A 17,966-nucleotide genomic window follows, 5' to 3' on the forward strand; every position below is an offset into this window, starting at 1 on the left:
GTGTAACTCAAGTTCCCTTAAGCTTTCTCCAGAGCTTTCAACTGCACCTCACTCTTTATTAATGCAGGGAGTGTATTGTTTGTTTCAAAGTTACTTAAAAAGCTAGTACGTGGACTTTGAGTTAAGATTTTTTCTAAGGTCAAGAATAAAAGTTCATGGTCATTTAGAATGTTTCCTTCGAGGCAAAGCCTTTTATTGCAAAATGTTCATTTTCTGAAATGCAACTATCATGATGAGATTATGGCTGTGGTTAAGGTAAAGTTCAATGGTAATAAAAAAAAATCAAGCATCCCTTGTCTATTGTACATCTATTGTATCCTGATGTCATCCATGCAGGTGGCCTGGCAGATAGAATCATGATACAACTGACATCCTGCCTAGGGTCCAGCTAAATAACATCATTTCCTGCAAGGACAGACTTCATTTCCCGTAGTTAGCACACATGAAAACCCAAGACAAAACCTCCTGCTGCTCCAAGAATACCCATCTATGCGCTTTATGTTTGTGTGTGTGCGTTTGTGTGTGTTTCCTGTTTAGATTTGCCTTGCTGACACTCAACTGTCCTTGAGATTCTGCACCGTGGAATTTCAAAAATGTCTTTATACTTCCACTTCCATTGTGTAGCATTTCTAATAGCAGTACGACCATATGCACACACACACACACACACACACACACACACACACACACACACACACACACACACACACACACACACACACACACACACACACACACACACACACACACACACACACACACACAAGCTCTCTATTTGTCTGCCCCCACAGATGCAAACACACGCATAGACAGCTTTTCCAACCGACCCAGATCACTGCAACAATGGCAAGTCCATGTCTGTTGTCATGCCAACCTCCCCCTGACCTTTGACATCTGTTTTTTTGCAGAGGCACCCTGGTTCTTCTGAAGACAGCCGCAGCGGCTTTAAAAGGGGGCACCCATACAACCCTGCACAACTTCAACCGCCTCTTCATCTGACCCAATAAATCCCGTCTGTGTGTGCGTGTGTGTATTGTGTGAGCGTGCCGTTGGGATCGTTAGAAACAACTGGGGCCTCATGTGGGATGAACAACCCAGGATTCAGTTGCACCAGTAGTTTCAAACAAGTGATTAAATTGGTTGGCTTGTGAACATATGTAGGGCTGTTCCAAAACAAATTTCCCGTTGGGGACAATAAAGTATAGCTTATCTTATCTGTTCAATCAAAAACAACTGTAAAAAGAAAGTCACAAGCATCACGAGCTGTATAATAACTGCAGGAAACAGCAATTTTAGGGAGCTAATCAAATATATTTTATTATTTATTATTGTTACTTAGTTTTTCACTATATATGCATAGATGGAGAAGTAGAAGTTTTAGAGTCAATTTCAGATTATGCTAACGTAGCTACTATTTGGTAATTTAGGCTAATGTTACAGGCATAATGTTTTATAATTTACATTTTTGTGCAATGCAGATTAAAATCTTACTAGTGTACATGAAGTGTCAGGTCAGATGTGTCGACCATATTCCATATCCCCTTGTTTACTCTTTGGCCTAAACTGGTCCCAACGTTAGATTGTCAGTTAGCAAATTCAGTAAGCTATGCAGCATTTACACCTGGCAAATATTCACTGAGTATATCTAGTAACAACAACAACAACTCGTTATGTAAGAACTAGTTTGTGTGGTGCAACTGGTTTTAATTTAAAGATGCATAAATCTATTTTAATATATTAAAAGTAGGCCAAGTTTAATTGGGCTAACATTAGTGAAATAATGTTTTAAAGATTATATTTTTGGGGCATTTTTAGGCCTTAATTTCTATAGGACAGCTTAGACTTGAAAGGGGAGATAGAGGGGGGAATGACATGCAGCAAAGGGCCGCAGGTCGGCGTCAAACCCGCAGCCGCTGCGTCGAGGAGTAAACCTCTATATATGGGCGCCTGCTCTACCAGGTGAGCTAACCAGGCGCCCATAGTGAAATTATGTTTTATTGTTTGAGGTATATTGTGTTATTTTTCTGAAATACAATTTAAAATCGTACTACTACAACTTTTTTAAACAGAATTTTCTTCAAGTGATGGGTCTTAACTTCTATTAGCACGCTAATATTAGCTTCGCCAGTAAGCCCAGTTAGCTGCGCAACAGTTAGCTGCGCAACAGTTATACCTGGCAGTTACTGGGTGTAAATATTCTATTAAGTATCTAATCTCTACGTAAGAACCTGTTTTAAAGACAAATTATAACTAGGCTACGTTTGAATTTAACTGGAGCAACTGGCTTCTGTTCTCCTAACAATATATCATCACCAGTAGCCATCTTGACTAAAATCAATCCATATAAGGTAGCTAAAGCCCCTGAAAAGCTCCCAGAAGATGTGGACGGATATGGAACATTATTTATGTGTGTTTGCAAGACATTTATCTGGATTACAGTTTGAGAATTGGGCCCTGATCTTCTTTCTAGTCTCTATCTGTGCTATGCAAGCAGTGCTACCTACACACAAATGTGTGTGTGAGTGTTCTTGCATGCGCCACAGACATACAGTATGTGTGCCTTCATTCACATCCATACATTCACATGTCAACACATCAGATCTATTGTGAGAACATTACATTACATACTGCTTTCTACCATATACATTTCCACTAAACCCTCCAGCAACTGATGTAGGATTAAATTACCACCAGTCAATCCGACTTCTGATCATTCATCACATGAAGAAAAGCTGACCCTGTGTCGGCGCTACAGTCGGCCTTGGGCTAATTTAACGGAATGTGTCACCTGCTTTACAAATCGCTGGTCTGTATTGAGACTGACATTGGTGGAATGCACACATCCCTTGCTTTACACGCTAATAACACTCGGATGCACTCATAATACTGGTGTAATGCATGTGTGTGTACTACCTGCAAGTGCATGTCGCAGAAGCAAAGAGGAAGCCTGTTGGATCAGTAGAGGTAAATAAATCAGAAAAGTAAACTGCACAGAACTTGAACAAAGCAGGAAATCTGTTCGGACGTGGAAATTAATCTCGTTTTCATGGAGACGTCCCTAAAAATACTAGACATGCCAATAAACAAAACAAAGACGTCTTGACATGTGCAAATAATACCTGTACTTGGGAGCCTTGCAGCAATGTTAACAAAGCACTACACGGTTCAAGCTTTTGTCTCTAGCATCATAAAGGCAGTGCTGTTGAACAGGCAGACGTGTAGCCTTAAACAATAGATACAGATGTGACCCTGCAGCTAACACGTATGGTAGCCTGATTCATCACCGTTGATGAAAGGGTCCATGTCAAGGCTACCAAAGATGCTATGGGCTCTATAGCTGGTCACAAGAAAAAAAGCGAACAACGTGTGAAATGTGAGAAGGTGTGCATTGTATGCTAGCGTTAGGCCAGGAAGCAAGAGGCTTTCTTTAACAAGATGCAAAACACAGGTGCTGCTGAAATACGATGCTGAAAGTCTTGGGTCAGGCCACTGATGCTACAGCTTTCAGCGGAAGAAATAGCCGCAAAGAGATGGTTGGAAAAGGTGAATTAAAAAAAGGATTGATGTCTTTTGTCAGAACGTAGCATAGCACATGCATACCAGTTAGCATATTAGCTTTACAAGTTATGAAATAAGGCTAGCATATGGTGTGTAATATGCCCACAAGGCTAGAAGTGATTGGCTGTGTGAGAATGAAGATCATCGCCATATTAGCAATGCCATTCTTTCATTCGCTAAGTTTTCATACATAACATTACCATTTCTATTAGACCACTGACGGGATTTATAAGTGAATTTGAGAGAAAATGCCACATGCAGCTGACAAACCGGTGTTTTTAAGTTATGAAGAATTATACAGGTAAAAACCAGACACAAACTATAGGGGTCTACATGCTTAGAAGGCCAGTGTTATCTTATTTCCTGTCGGGTTTAGCATTATAATAACAATGCCCACAGGCTTTGGAAGTTTGTAGGAAATTAACACCAGCAATTGACTGCAGTGTAAACTCTTCTAATATAAAATTACAACTGAAGTGGATACATGAGCTAGGTGGTGAAAAAAAAAAATCACTGTCTCTTGTCTGAGATTGGACTTCATAAAGAAGCAAGAAGACCATCGTGGGAACGTGTTGAAACACCAACATGTCTTGCGGTAAAAGAAAGAAATTATTTTGTCAGCGATTAAGATTCAATTGAGATTGTACCATTATGAAAAGAATCCATAGGTTACACATGAAGACAATCTACCCTTGACTCAAAAACACACACGAGCTCAAAAATACAGTTGATGAACTTTTGACCCTTGAAGCTGAAGCCAGTCCCTTGCGCTTCTTTCAGAAGAGCTATACCATAATTCAGTGTTGAAGTCTAAGGCAGAGGGGAGAGCCCGTGTCCCAGTTAACGTCATTAGTCAAACCTGCACTGTTAAGATAATCTCCCAAATCAGCAGCCAAGGTCAGCTGCCTCGGTAGCCTCAAAGCAAGTCATATTTCATACACCTTGACTCCCACGATACAACTCCTGAACCTATCAACTCTCAACGGTGGCTAATTATGATCTCGTTGGACTGTGCATTTTAAGGAAACAATTCAATATTCAACACGATATTTCCATATTACACACTCTCCAAAGCAAGCTCTGAAGGGTCAGCATCTCATGCTTTATGTCCATCTCACGACAAAAGACTTATTTTCTGGAGCAGCGGTCGGTTGGGTGATTAAGCTCCTTACCTTGTTGTAGTAATGGAGCTGGACAGAGTGCCACTGGCCGTCGCTGACCCCGCCTGGGATGTAGGGAGACACTGTGGTCTTTGTCTCACCTGGATGACGGTGGAAGAAGAGAGGACAAAAGGAAGAGAGTGGCGGGTGGGAGGTCGGACAAAAACAGTGACAGTGATGAGGGGTGTAGGGGCGGGGAGAGCAATTGAGTGAGGGGAATATGGAGAAAAGATATGACAGAAAATAAAAAAAATAAAAAAAAAAGGTGAAGAAGAGGACGAGGGAAAGGGAGAGGAAAGAGAGAGAAACGGCAAAAGTGAATTATGGATATCATGTAATTTAAATGGTTAAGCTAGGCTGCTGCTGAATGCTCACAGAAATTTCTTCTTCACTCAAGTCCCACAGGTTATTGATACGTTACCTTTAAAGGCAAACTGTGGCCTTACTTGACATACACAGACCCATACACACACAAACACCATGATCATAAATCAACTGGGAAAGCCAGTATTAGTCTCCATTATCAATCACTCTAGTGAGAAGATTCTACAGCACAATGGCACCAGATTTACTGGGGGTTTACTCTGTTTGTCAAGGGCAGGAGCAGCCTGGGCAGGAATCTACTGCTCCGGAAATCAGTCAACAGTATGGCAACACTGACACGTAATGTGTGTGTCTTTGTGAGGGTTAATAAGTGATGGCTCTGTTTTCTGACTGTGCACTTGAGAAACAGAAAGAGGACAAAGTATGTGTAAGTGTATGCATATAGTGTATGTCCTACTTCGCCCATGTGTTTACTACAGTATGCCACATAAAAACAGAAACACATTGAGAAATAATGCAAACAAATCAAAGGCTTTCCTCACATTTCCCTCGTTAACCATGAGTCACAGTTCGGAGTATTTCATTTGATGAGTCACGCATTCAACATTTAGTCATGTTTCAAATTTGAAGTGGGGCACAAGGAGTTGGCTCAGCTCCCAAACAGGCTTCACCCAACATAATCATATTGAACTGGATCCCTCCCTGTATGGTACCATGGGAAAGTAGACCAACTCGGAAAACAACGGTCTCCAGCAAAAAAGAATGCGTTTGATCTGCAATCCAACTGTTACCAGTTTGAACAATGATTGTGTATGTGTTTGATTCAGTGGTGGAAAGCTCTCGCTTAAGTATAATTGTGTGAGTAATTCCATTTTCTGCTACTTTATACTTCTACTTCACAGCAATTCAGAAGCAAATACTTTTTACTCCGTTGCATTTATCGGATAATTTAGGTTACTAGTTACTTTGCAGATTCTAATTACTAATACAAAATATAATCAACAAATTTAATATGATGTGTTATTATAGGTTATGATAAGGTAAGGGGTAAATGCCAAAACTAGCAGTGTATAGAGTAATGAAAATTACACCCTCCTTTATAATATGCAACATTGACGTGAAACATAAATAATTATAATTGAATATTATAATATACATTGTTCTGAAGTAAGCCAGCTTGCATAATGAGTACTTTTTTAGGCTAGCACTTTTGTAATTGTACTTTACTTTTATGTAAAATTTTGCATGACTTTCACATGTACGAGAGTATTTCTACACTGTTGTATTACTACCTCTTTTACTTAAGTAAAATATCTGAGTATTTGCACATTTGTACGTATGCATGCACGTTTTAAAAACTTGCATTGTTTGTGAGAAAAGTCAAGTTTCAAGAGCGTAGGCTTTAGTGTGTGTGTGTGTGTGTGTGTGTGTGTGTGTGTGTGTGTGTGTGTGTGTGTGTGTGTGTGTGTGTGTGTGTGTGTGTGTGTGTGTATTAAGTAGCTGTTTTTCAGCCACTAAGTATCATTAATCAGTCTGGCAGCTCCCACTCTAAGGAAGCATCTGCTTTCAAAACAGTAAAACACACCCATCTCTCTTCCCTACACATACAGAAACACACATACACACACACAAATGAACACGTTCAAATTCTGGTATAAAAGGATACATTCATGCACTAACATACACATACACAAAAACACACAGCCTTATCAAAAGAAAACGCATGCTGATAAGAGTTATTTAGCTGGCTCTTTTGAAAGTCACTTAAGATTAAGTGCACTTACACCGGTGTTAATCTACTTACAATGTAGCTGATATTACCAACAATTACTTTAACCCTTATATTGTGTTAGGGTCAATTTTTACCCCGTTTTCAAGTTCAGATGTGTAAAAACTACCATTTACTTTTTTTTTTTTTTTTACTGGAACAAGGCTTCTTGATATCCTCAGACATGGCTATTCTAACACAACAAAAGTTGGTTTGAAAATTTGAGTAAATTGTAAATGTCTCTTAAAAAAAGTAAAATATTGATGGTTGTGGGCTGCTTTGTAGATGAAAAAGACATACACACACACACACACACACACACACACACACACACACACACACACACACACACACACACACACACACACACACACACACACACACACACACACACACACACACACACACACACACACACACACACACACACAAAATGCGGGCTAACCTCCAGAGAAGGTGAGCTGAATCTGCTCGTCAATGATCTCCAGAGCGATGAAGTCGTGTTTTTCATTGAATCTGCCGTTGTAGAGAAGTAGAGCATTTCTCTCTCTGGTAGCAAACCTGCAGAGACAGATGGGATTTTAGATTCTTTTTCAACTGAAAAATGGAAATACAGTATTTGAAAGCTACAAAATAGCATTGCTTTTGCTGTACAAATCATTCATTTATCCCATCTGAACAAAAATGAGAAATAAAACGATGGATATTCAGATTTGTCACACACAAAGGGTTGAGTGGATTCTAACTGTGTTTCTCTGCTCTAGCTCATGTTTCCTGTCACATTTCTAAGCACCAATCCAACTCAAACAGACCGGGACTGAACGGTTGAAGGCCTTGCAGATAGCTTTATGATGAAAGGGCCGAGGAGCTCTTGAGGAAAAGACACTTGGAAAGGAAAGGCAGGATGTGTGAAGCCAGTGGGCCGCAGAGAGGAAACAGTTCCCCTGCCTTGAATGTGTCCACGTGTGAGAGAGGGAGAAAGACCTGGTAAATACCTACTCATGAGTGTGCTCTACGAGGGTGCAAAATTTGCATGTGGAGCGGTTTGTGTGTGTATGTTCGTAGTTTAAGGTGAGGGCAGAGGAGTCAGCCGGCAGATGCCAGGGAGTCCGGCAGGGCAGGAAGTCAGGATGGCTGTAGGCAAACACTGATAAGGGAAACTCATCACAAAGCCTTTCCTGTTTTCACCGCATTGCAAACCTTTCTCTCCATCACCGTGTCGACAAACTCGCGTTAACAAACTCATCTTACCTTATACTGTTAACGAAACGTGATAAAAGTTTTTCTCTACATAATATTTACTGTGCTTATCCAGAGTTATTTTCCTTCAGCAGTTTCACAAGCACACCTCATAACACTAACACTGCACATTCAGATGGAGCGTGTGTGTCTTTTGTTTTTACTCCTATTTGTGTGTGCAAGTACGTATTGCGAGGGACACAATGGAAAAGTGTGTACATGTCTCGACACACCCCATTTCACACACTTTAGCTCACCGAACTTAACTGTTCATTTGTTCAGCTCCTCACACTCTCCAAATCACCGTTTACTACACACACTGCTACAAGTATTACATACTGCTGTTGCTGTGCTGTGAAAAAGTGTGTGGTGCAGCCAGTGATGCCACGTAACGCGTTACTTGTTACTCTAATCTGACCACTTTTTTCAGTAACGAGTAATCTAACGCGTTACTATTTCCAAACCAGTAATCAGATTAAAGTTACTTATCCAAGTCACTGTGCGTTACTATTTTTGTCATTTTCCTTAGTAAAAATATATATTTTTGCTTTCTTCTTGCGTCTCGGGGAGCGAAGTCACCTATGTGACAAGTCACGTTTTCAGCATGTGGACAGTTCACGTGTACCACGCAGCGACACAAACGTAAACAACAATGGAGGGAGGAGAGAGATGCGCGCTTTCTAGCTGGAAATACAGTCACTATTTTGAGTTTGTGTCAGCTAAAGACGGCAATATTAAGGTTCGTTGTACACTCTGTGCTGGTGGCGACAAAGTGTTATCTAGCTACGAAAACACTATGTCAAATTTGAAGAAACATTTGGAGTCGCAGCGCTGCAGTCAAACTTACAGAGCAAGTCCCACCAGGTGGTGCGAAGCAGAGAGAAGGAGGTCCCCCACCACCCAAACAACAAAAGCTGGACTTCGGTGCAAAACCAGTAAGTGGGGGAGAGTTGAACTAGTTGGTCGGGCAGTAGGCCTATGTTGTAGAGGAAATGCTGCCCTTAAACACGGTTGACTCGCTCTCTTTCGTGCCATAATAAACCAGATCCCTACTACTGGCAACGCCGAGCTGCCTCACAGTAAACCGGTTGTCATTTATATGTTGAGGCTGTGGGGGTGTTGTCGGCAGTTGCTGAATGTAACTAATAAAGTAACTTGTAATCTTCGTTACTTTTAAAATCAAGTAATCTGTAAAGTAACTAAATTACTTTTATAATCAAGTTATCTGTAAAGTAACTAAGTTACTTTTTCAAAGTAACTGTGGCAAAACGGGTGCAGCAAAGAAAACAAATATAATCCAGAAAGCTTCATAGCCACGATTTTAGAAATCCCAAATTTTGAACATCTTCAGAATACTCCTCAAAAGATAATATATTACTTGAATGTTGTGGCTATTCCAATTTTTAAGAGCGATACTCTGGATTTAAAGAGTTTAAGTATAACGTTAATGTCTCCTTTGTTAGTCTTTAAGGCCCACAATGCTAACGTAGGTTTCAATCGTTAGCATGGTACCTATTGGCATTGTCCTCAGTCTTTTAGTATTATATCATGTATGTAGCCATCAAATGCATATTCAAGAGCCCTTTTTACAAGATTCTCGTTTTTAAAACAAGCTAAAATCGTAAGATTGTTTAAAAGTTAGCTGGAGACAGCTAAAGACAGCTTATTTATTTAGCTAGCGTTAGAGTAAACAAAAAAAAAAATCAACAGGCTGTAACTGTAGCTGTCAGATTTGATGAGCTAACGCTAGCTAAATGACTACGCTAACTTTATCCGTCTCTAGCTAACTTGAGAAGAAACTTGAGGTAAAAGTGATAACAATAAAGGACCAGAAAAAAATCCTAACAATTTCAAGTGGTAAATCTGCCACAGTTATCATTGTAAATTTTGCTGTGCGAGAACTACTGTAAATGCTTGACAGATAAATCAACAGTAAGCGGGATGAGGCTTAGCAAACAGTCAGTTACCTTTCATCCATTTCATCCTTTTCAGCCATACATAGCCAGTTATTTGGAAGAATTGGATGACACTTTGTGTTAACAGGTAAATTAAAAGGAAAAAAAAAAGTTAGAAGGAACAGCGGAAGGAAGGCAAGTACTCACGTGAAGGAGACGGTGAAGTGGAACCTTTGCCGCAGGCCTCTAAAGGTGATGAAGGACTGCCCGGGGAAGCTGCGGGTGGTCATCTCACAGTACGGCTTCTCGAACTCCCCTGGGGAACACTGGCACATGAAACCACCTGCAAGCCGGTTGACACACTTGCCGCCGTTTTTACACACGCCAGGTACACACCGGCCTGATGATGCATTCAGCTCACAGTGCTCGCCTAGGAGAAGAAAGGGTAATTCAGTTTAGCATATGTTCTGAGCTGTGTTGCATTTGTTATATATATACACATATATATATATATATATTCTTTTTTTTTTTTAACTGGGGTTGACACCTTCACTGCTGCCTTGGTTTGAACAGGTAAATAGCGTCGTATGTATACTTAAGACAACACTGTGTTGCGTGTAGATATGAGTTGTGTATTGCATTTGCAGTGCGATGTGAATGATAAATGACCTGTCATCACATCATCTCATCATTTTATAACATCATTTTATCTTCTTTGTGAAGCATGCTGTCCACCGTTGACTGAAATACAGATGCCTCATCTGTTTGGAATCCAGTTGTTTTAACAAGATGCATTTGATAAGTCGAGCACACTTATACAACAGAGTTAACGTTATGTTGTTAAGGCCTCTTTTAACATCTCCATCTTAACAACAACAAAGCCCTGTTTATAGGCCTTTTTCCAGTAAGCGCAGTTCTGAGCCACGACGTAATTTGGCCATATTTGGAGAGAAGAGAGAGGATGGGAGATAAAGAGGAGTATTGGAGCATGGAAAGGGAGTGACAAGACTTAGTCAAAGACAGGGATGAGACATTCCTCCATGAAGTCAAATCCATGGCTGGATTCATGCTGATACTTTAGTCAGCTAAATCCCTCTTAGCGTCACTCTAGCTTGGGTTTTATGAAGTTACAGAAAACATTCACTCTTTAATGAATATTCCTAAAAATTCTTTCAGATTGCATGTTGGAATTTTTCCCTCAACCACTTCTTAAACTACTTTAAATAGCCATGTCCAGTAACTAAGGTAACATAGGCATTAACTATATAGGTCTGTGTGATCAATCATCAGTGCATTAATATGCATGCATGCCGCCCAGCTTTGAACACATTGCATACCCTAATGGCAGTGGAGACATGTTGTCTCCGTTTTAGAAGGGATTTCTCCCAATATGACTGTTGAAAGATTGTACAAAACAGTTTGGCTAGGAATAAGCTCTTTTTTCCTGAGGGGCCGATACTATAACTTGACTTTGAAGGTACCCTGTGGGCTTTTTCACCAAAAGTAGGGTTTATTTTGTTTCATGCATGCGAAGGAGGACGCAGACAGGTCCATCCAATGACTGACCAGTGGCATCAGTTGAGGCGCATAACGCCTGCAGCCATAAGCCCGTTCTCTATTGATTAACCTGGACCACCCATCTTGGCTCTGAACCGATCTTTATGTAGTTTTGCCTGGCTTCCTATTGGGAGTTGATCTTGATATGGTCAAATCCTCCAGGAGACAACAACAAGCTAACAAGGAGGCTAGGAATGGCTCTACGAGGTTGTGTGTGCTAGCTGCCATTTGCACTGGGAAATGTCATAAGTCTGTCCTTCGCTAAATAACTCGAAGGCTGCATGTTGATATGGCATTTATAATATTACATGATCTAATTCAGTTGATTGCTGTAGTGGGTCTTGCCATGGGAAATTCCTCCTAAATGATCATGTGGCCCTAGTTCAGTTTCCTGGCTCGGCTCATATAAATTCCTCCACTAATACACCAGCAGTCCTCTTTCTGACTGGAAATATTATTTGTGATGGGTGCCTCTGTGTGCCATGCAGTGCTGTGTGTCACTTTCTTTCCAGACAAGATCTCTCCACCCAGGACACACACAAACCCCCAACACCACAGCCTGGAACCAGCTAATGGCCCTTCTCTCCTCAGCATAATCCTTTATTCCGATGGGGAATTATAAGGATCTGTTTCCCCGTATTGTAGGAAACCCAAGGAGGACAGATCGGGCCTCCTTGTCATCAGCCCCATAATGGCCCCTGATGGGCCCTAACTATCTGGAGTTGAACTGTGACCTTCAAAGAGGGGATGTAGGTAAGAAAAATGTGATGGGTGAGTGGAGAAGATGGAGACGGGGAGCGAGAGGAGAAGGCGAGAGAGGGCCAGTGAGTGACAAAGGCAGGTATGATCAGGTAATTACATCAGATAAGATATAGAGGAAGAGGAGGTAGAGTGTTGGGAGGGACAGAAGAGAGAAAGGATGACGGCTGTTAGAGGTCTCTATTAGGGAGAGACAGAGAAGCAGAGACAGTCAGTCAGCTATCAGATGTACAAGGGGGAAGTATGGGAGCAAGATCAGTGACATTGGGGAAATATTTCGGAAAGTGATTTCAATGGGAATGATGAAAGCTGCCAAAGCTCATCTACCGTGTGAATTCTGTGCAGAGTAGAGTTCAGGGTCCTTTTTTCTCTAAATCAGTTTTTGATCAGTTTGAATATTTTCATACTCGCATCGTTTACATCCATGCTTGCTGGCTAGCGGGCTTCTTCTTCCTTTCTTCCCCTGATCTGTTGATTCTTGACACTGTCTTGCCATTTTTTTTGGCTCACTGATTTATGAGAACTGAATGTTTACTTGCTAATAATCTGGACTGATACCAAAAACCTGTTTGCCTATGTCTTTTTCTCTCAAAACAATGATAGAGGAACACGACACTTTGGAACAATAGGCATGGGTAATACTTTGAAGTAGTGTAGAAACAATGCGGATTATAGTTAAAATTATTTAAAATTTCCATGTAGAAAGGAAGATCTACCCTTTTGTACTTTAATGCCTTCACACAGTGCTTACATGTCCCAATATTAAGACAATTCTAAGTTTTAAAACAAACATGTTATTAAAGGTAATGTGGTTTAAGTGAATGGGTTTAGTGATATCTGAGATCTGGTTTGACCAGCGTAGTCAGCATTCCGTACACCTCTATACAGCAATAAATCTACTGTGTGTGTGTGTGTGTGTGTGTGTGTGTGTGTGTGTGTGTGTGTGTGTGTGTGTGTGTGTGTGTGTGTGTGTGTGTGTGTGTGTGTGTGTGTGTGTGTGTGTGTGTGTGTGTGTGTGTGTGTGTGTGTGTGTGTGTGTGTGTGTAGGTGGCTATACCTACTGTACTACAAAGCATATTTTCCCTTCCTACACTGGGGTCGACCTCAAGCTACAACAATAGGTGCTGAGAGCTTTTACAACCTGCCAGTGCGGTTTAGCAATTTTGTACGAGTCATCAAAACCTTTGTCAGAAAGAATATGAGCCCTCGCACATTGACAGAAGTTTTCTTCTGTGGTGGCTTTAATACACACAGGCTATTATCACATATGTGTGATTTGTATTAAGCACCATATAGGTAAGTTAAGATCTTTCCCCCCCCCCCCAATAATCAAAATGCTTTTAAAATATCACAATCATTTCTTGTACTTTGACATCTCTCCAATTATATGCAAGCTACAAAAAATGCCAGTAGGCTATCTGTGTCAAAAGGTTCTAAAAGTTGACACAAACATCATATGTAGATTTGATGGAAGATTATCTTGAAAGTGTAGGTCTTTCGTAACAAATGCTTTTGTAATTGCACAGAAAATCCTGCCAGTGTTGGTGCAAAAGAGAGATACAACCAGGATCTGTATGTCATAAACTGCAACAACAACAAAAATCACCATCATAACAAGTCAGTTATTCTGTAATTGGGTCTGAGTAGAAAAATTGAATACTAAGATCATTTATTTTGACTTGTTTTTAAAAGAAAAATAAGCTGAATTGCAATGATTTATTACATTTTCTTTTCTTTTCTTCCATGTAGACAACTTACCCGTGAAGTCTTCCAGGCACTCGCAGGTGTACCCTCCCTCTCTGCTGCGGCATCTCCCGTTGTTCATGCAGGGTCCTGAGTAGCAGAGGTCGATCTCGGTCTCGCAGTAGTCGCCGGTGAAACCCAGCGGACAGCGGCAGCGCAGCCCGTTGATGGGGTGGATGGGCCGAAACAGAACCGTGTCGGAGGCGATGAAGGGCGGGGAGCTGTCAAACTTCAGCACCGACACACACTTCATGTAGTTCTCACAGGGCTCCCGCAGGCAGATGTTGTCATCAAATGGCAACACCTGGAGAGAGAAAAAAGAAATCTCTTTAAAAATGCTAGTTCAGTTTATGAAGAGAATTACAAACTTTTTTGCATATGTGCATTTATATGTGTCTGTATACATATGTGTGTTACCTCCTGAGAGGAGATCAGCCTGAGCAGAGTCCTGTTGAGGTAGATCTGCTCCTGCAGGTCCTCAGAAGGGAAGAACGTCCCTTTCCCCGGGACGCCCCCGGGCTGCAACGCCGAAAAGGTTACGTTGAGGATGGAGCCCTGCACGTCGGTGTCGTTTTGGATGTTGAACACGAACACTGCCTCCCGTTTGGTGGAGAGCACAGCCGCCACGCCCTCCAGGAAGAGGCTGAGCAGGGGAGAGAGGAAGCGCTCCTGGGACATGTTCTCCAGACGCACCGTGATGCTGTTGGTCAACATGTCATCCGTGATGACGGTGACACGCAGCGTGCAGAGGGCCACGACCCGATGGATACCATCTGAAAGAGAGAGAGAGAGAGAGCAGATATTTTAACGTTTGCACACTCGCAAAATGGCAGCTCTGAGTGGCAGTGAAGGTTAACATAGCAACAAGTTGATAGAAAACAGATTAAACAATACAAAAGCGCAAAGACAAGCAAAATGCTAAATGTGATGGAGACATGAGGCTCAGTGTGTCCTCAGACACGAGGCCAGGTTTCAGCGAGGCGAGTGCTTTCTGTGATACAGTGCATATCAACAAGCCAAAGGTTGCAAATAAAAGTGAAGTAGTTGGGAAATGTCGTTTAGAATCAAAGTTTATTTCAAAATAAAAGCAAAAGGGAACTAATTGTAGACCTGCATCACCGCTACTAGTACGGAAGAAATGATTTACTTCCTGTAATTGCCTGTATATAATTCTCTGACCTATTTCCTGAAAAATATCATGTTACACTGAGACATGCAGCGATGTCACTGCCCCTTAATTTACTGCCGAACTGCTCCCTCTTTGTGTCTCTGGACAACTGTCTCTGTCTCCTCCACTCATGTTCATGTCAACTCATATCTACCATTAGCTTGTTTATTCTTCAGTGGACAGTTTCTCAAGTGTCTCACAGTGGTCTAAATAATGTTTCTGAAAGACATATCTATATTGCATTTGTTTACATTAAAATATAAAAAAAATACAATGGCAGATTTACCACTCAGATATTTTGTGGTAATTGTTTTCAACAATAAGGTCTTTAAGTTTTTTTGTTGCTGGGAGATTTTAGTAGCTGTAGCATTAGCTCCATGAGTTGGTTAAAAACTCTGACGCTGACTTGGAGGAAATTGAGAAACCAGCAAACGTTTCTTAAATAGAAATATACATGATATTGTGCTAATTCAGTTCTGCTTAATGATAAAAAAATACGAATTGAGGCTAAAGCTACCTCAAGCAGAAAGTTAGCATCCCCCATACAGAAGTAGAAATATACTTTTTCTTGCCAAAATAACACATTTCAGGAGAAGCAGGAAAGAACTGCTAAATGGTGCTTGAACCTTAATCTATGCTGTAAATATTTGCTATGTACAGCTTCAACCCAATACTGGTTGGACCCAATCCTATCTCCTCTGCCCTCTCTACACTGCAGCTTAACAGCTTGACTTGTGTACTACTTTGTAACACTTTTGCCGCTAGATTGAATTAAGTAGTTGCCAGTCGGAGTAGATTCGGTCTGATTCAAGCCCCGGCCGGGAGTAATTGGATCAGTATAGGATTTCTACCCCTGGGGAGGGTTACGTCTGGTCTCATACCTACTTGTGGCACAACTGTAAGCTCTGGTGCCTATGGAAGGAAACAGAAGGCTATAGGCTGGGTGAAATACAGCTGACAACAGGTGGTGAGGCCAGATGAAATTCGCAGGGGGGATAATACTGTTGAAACGGGGCAGGGAGATGGGTCGGATTGCACAGCTTTGCTGTGCCATACCGAGCATATGAGTGTGTCAAATGTGTTTCCAAGTGTGTGTGGGTTCAGGGGTGAAAGAGTTATGTTGAGGTTTCGGCCACAGGTGCTCTGTCACTCTAAGACGTATAGATAAGGTCATTTCTCAGGACCCTGAACTCTCCTTACACAGGCGCACAGTCGATCAGAGCAGGGTGTGGACAGGCCGGCTCATCAGGCTAGTCTCAAGCTAACTGCTAACAAGACTGGAGGTCAACTCCAACTGCACTAGGACGAATAACTCACAATGGGAAGCAAAATGAGGGTCAAGTAGTTCAGTGCAGCCATTCTACTACAGGTCCATGTCTGTAGTGGACATAAATCACGGTGCATGGGTGGCAACAGAGTGACAAAAAGCACACATAAAAATGCAGACATATTAACGAGTCGCTCTGCAGGACAGTGACATTAGGCAGCAGCTGTGGTGTATTGGGCTGCTGGTGCTGCAATGGAGGTGCTCATTCAACACGGTGCTGAGGATCTGTTGTGCTAGTGTGTGTTCTTTTTCTCTACAGTGCTCTGCACCTGTCTCTCCCTGTAGGTCGGGGAAAACACTGTTATCCCACTTGCCTCCAGAGATCCATCAACTGACAGTTTACACACACTTGAATACACACATCCTGCATGGACTCCTATACTGCAGCAAAGAAAACGCATGCTGACACGATTCTGTGGATGCAATCATAATTTAGGGGGGGCAAAATACAACTTTCTTTTCAGCTCATGCTGTTCTCTCTGGGTTTTTGTTACCTAAAGACACACACACTTCATGCCAAGTCAAAAAATTACACCAGGTATACAAAGTCAAATCAAATGAGTCTGTAACCAAGTGGGTACTGACATAATCTGTTACCACACACACTCACCCTTTCATTCACATTTATTTAATCTTGTTTCCTACACAAACACATAAACTACACACTGACAGCAATGCTCAGCGTAAAGGCTTTTACACGATGACTGACACAGGACTTCATCACCTATTCTACACATAAGCCAAGCTATTTCGTGACTAAGTAAACTATAGCAGATTAGCATTGCGATACAGTCAGCGCTCCAAGAATTATTAGCTTCCCAGAGTGGGAAGGACTTTGTACTGTAGGGACAGCCTCATTGGCAGAGGATGGTGGAGAGGGGGGTGGGGGGGGGCAAGGAGAGCAATGACATCACAGAGCGCTGCGGGAGCCCAACCATCGCTGGATCCAAAAATGACCAACCACAGCGGAAAAGATCACAGGGTCATTGAAAGACGTGAAGCAGAATTTATGGGGCCGAAAAAGACAAGGTTGTTGCTGAGAAAATCCGATTGAGATTGCATTGGCTATGCAATCATGCAGCACCAATTATAACCCAAGTAGTGTGACATACCGCTAGATAAAAGCAATATCTCTTACTCAAAACTACTTTCTGACCAATGCTAAGAATTTACAGCATATTTTAGTCGTTGCTACCTTTTTACAAGATAGCTGTTTGTTTGCTTTCTCTTTTGGGGCATCCCAACCTCACTCTATTTATAGAGCCCACCAGCTGCAAGCATTGGATCACACACACACACACACACACACACATGCATAGGATGGGCTGAACCGTGGAAAGGGTGTGTCACGGATAGACGCCATGGAAAAAAACATTCTATGTTTTGTAAGCATGCCATCAGACACACATATAGGCACCCACCAGCAGACGTGCACAAACAGACACACGGGTTTAACAGGAATTAAGTT

General features: G+C 41.6%; 1 protein-coding gene and 1 long non-coding RNA gene across 6 annotated transcripts in view; one reads left to right on the forward strand and one right to left on the reverse strand.

Moving 5' to 3' along the window:
- celsr1a (cadherin EGF LAG seven-pass G-type receptor 1a) overlaps positions 1-17,966 on the reverse strand; it is a 94,771-nt gene that overhangs the window by 42,407 nt on the left and 34,398 nt on the right. For all 5 annotated transcript variants that reach the window (XM_039791744.1, XM_039791742.1, XM_039791745.1 and 2 more), the window contains exons 2-6: positions 14,421-14,776; positions 14,019-14,307; positions 10,152-10,374; positions 7,256-7,371; positions 4,731-4,819 (exon numbers count right to left, since the gene is read on the reverse strand). In XM_039791744.1, the coding sequence (XP_039647678.1) occupies positions 4,731-4,819; positions 7,256-7,371; positions 10,152-10,374; positions 14,019-14,307; positions 14,421-14,776 (1,073 nt within the window). The remainder of the gene's footprint in view (positions 1-4,730; positions 4,820-7,255; positions 7,372-10,151; positions 10,375-14,018; positions 14,308-14,420; positions 14,777-17,966) is intronic.
- On the forward strand, positions 10,575-14,125 carry LOC120553397. Its single transcript, XR_005638161.1, has 3 exons — positions 10,575-12,254; positions 13,787-13,877; positions 14,010-14,125. It is a non-coding gene; the product is annotated as an uncharacterized LOC120553397 (long non-coding RNA).

This window comes from Perca fluviatilis, chromosome 23 (genome assembly GCF_010015445.1).
Source record: "Perca fluviatilis chromosome 23, GENO_Pfluv_1.0, whole genome shotgun sequence".
Taxonomy (NCBI): domain Eukaryota; kingdom Metazoa; phylum Chordata; class Actinopteri; order Perciformes; family Percidae; genus Perca; species Perca fluviatilis.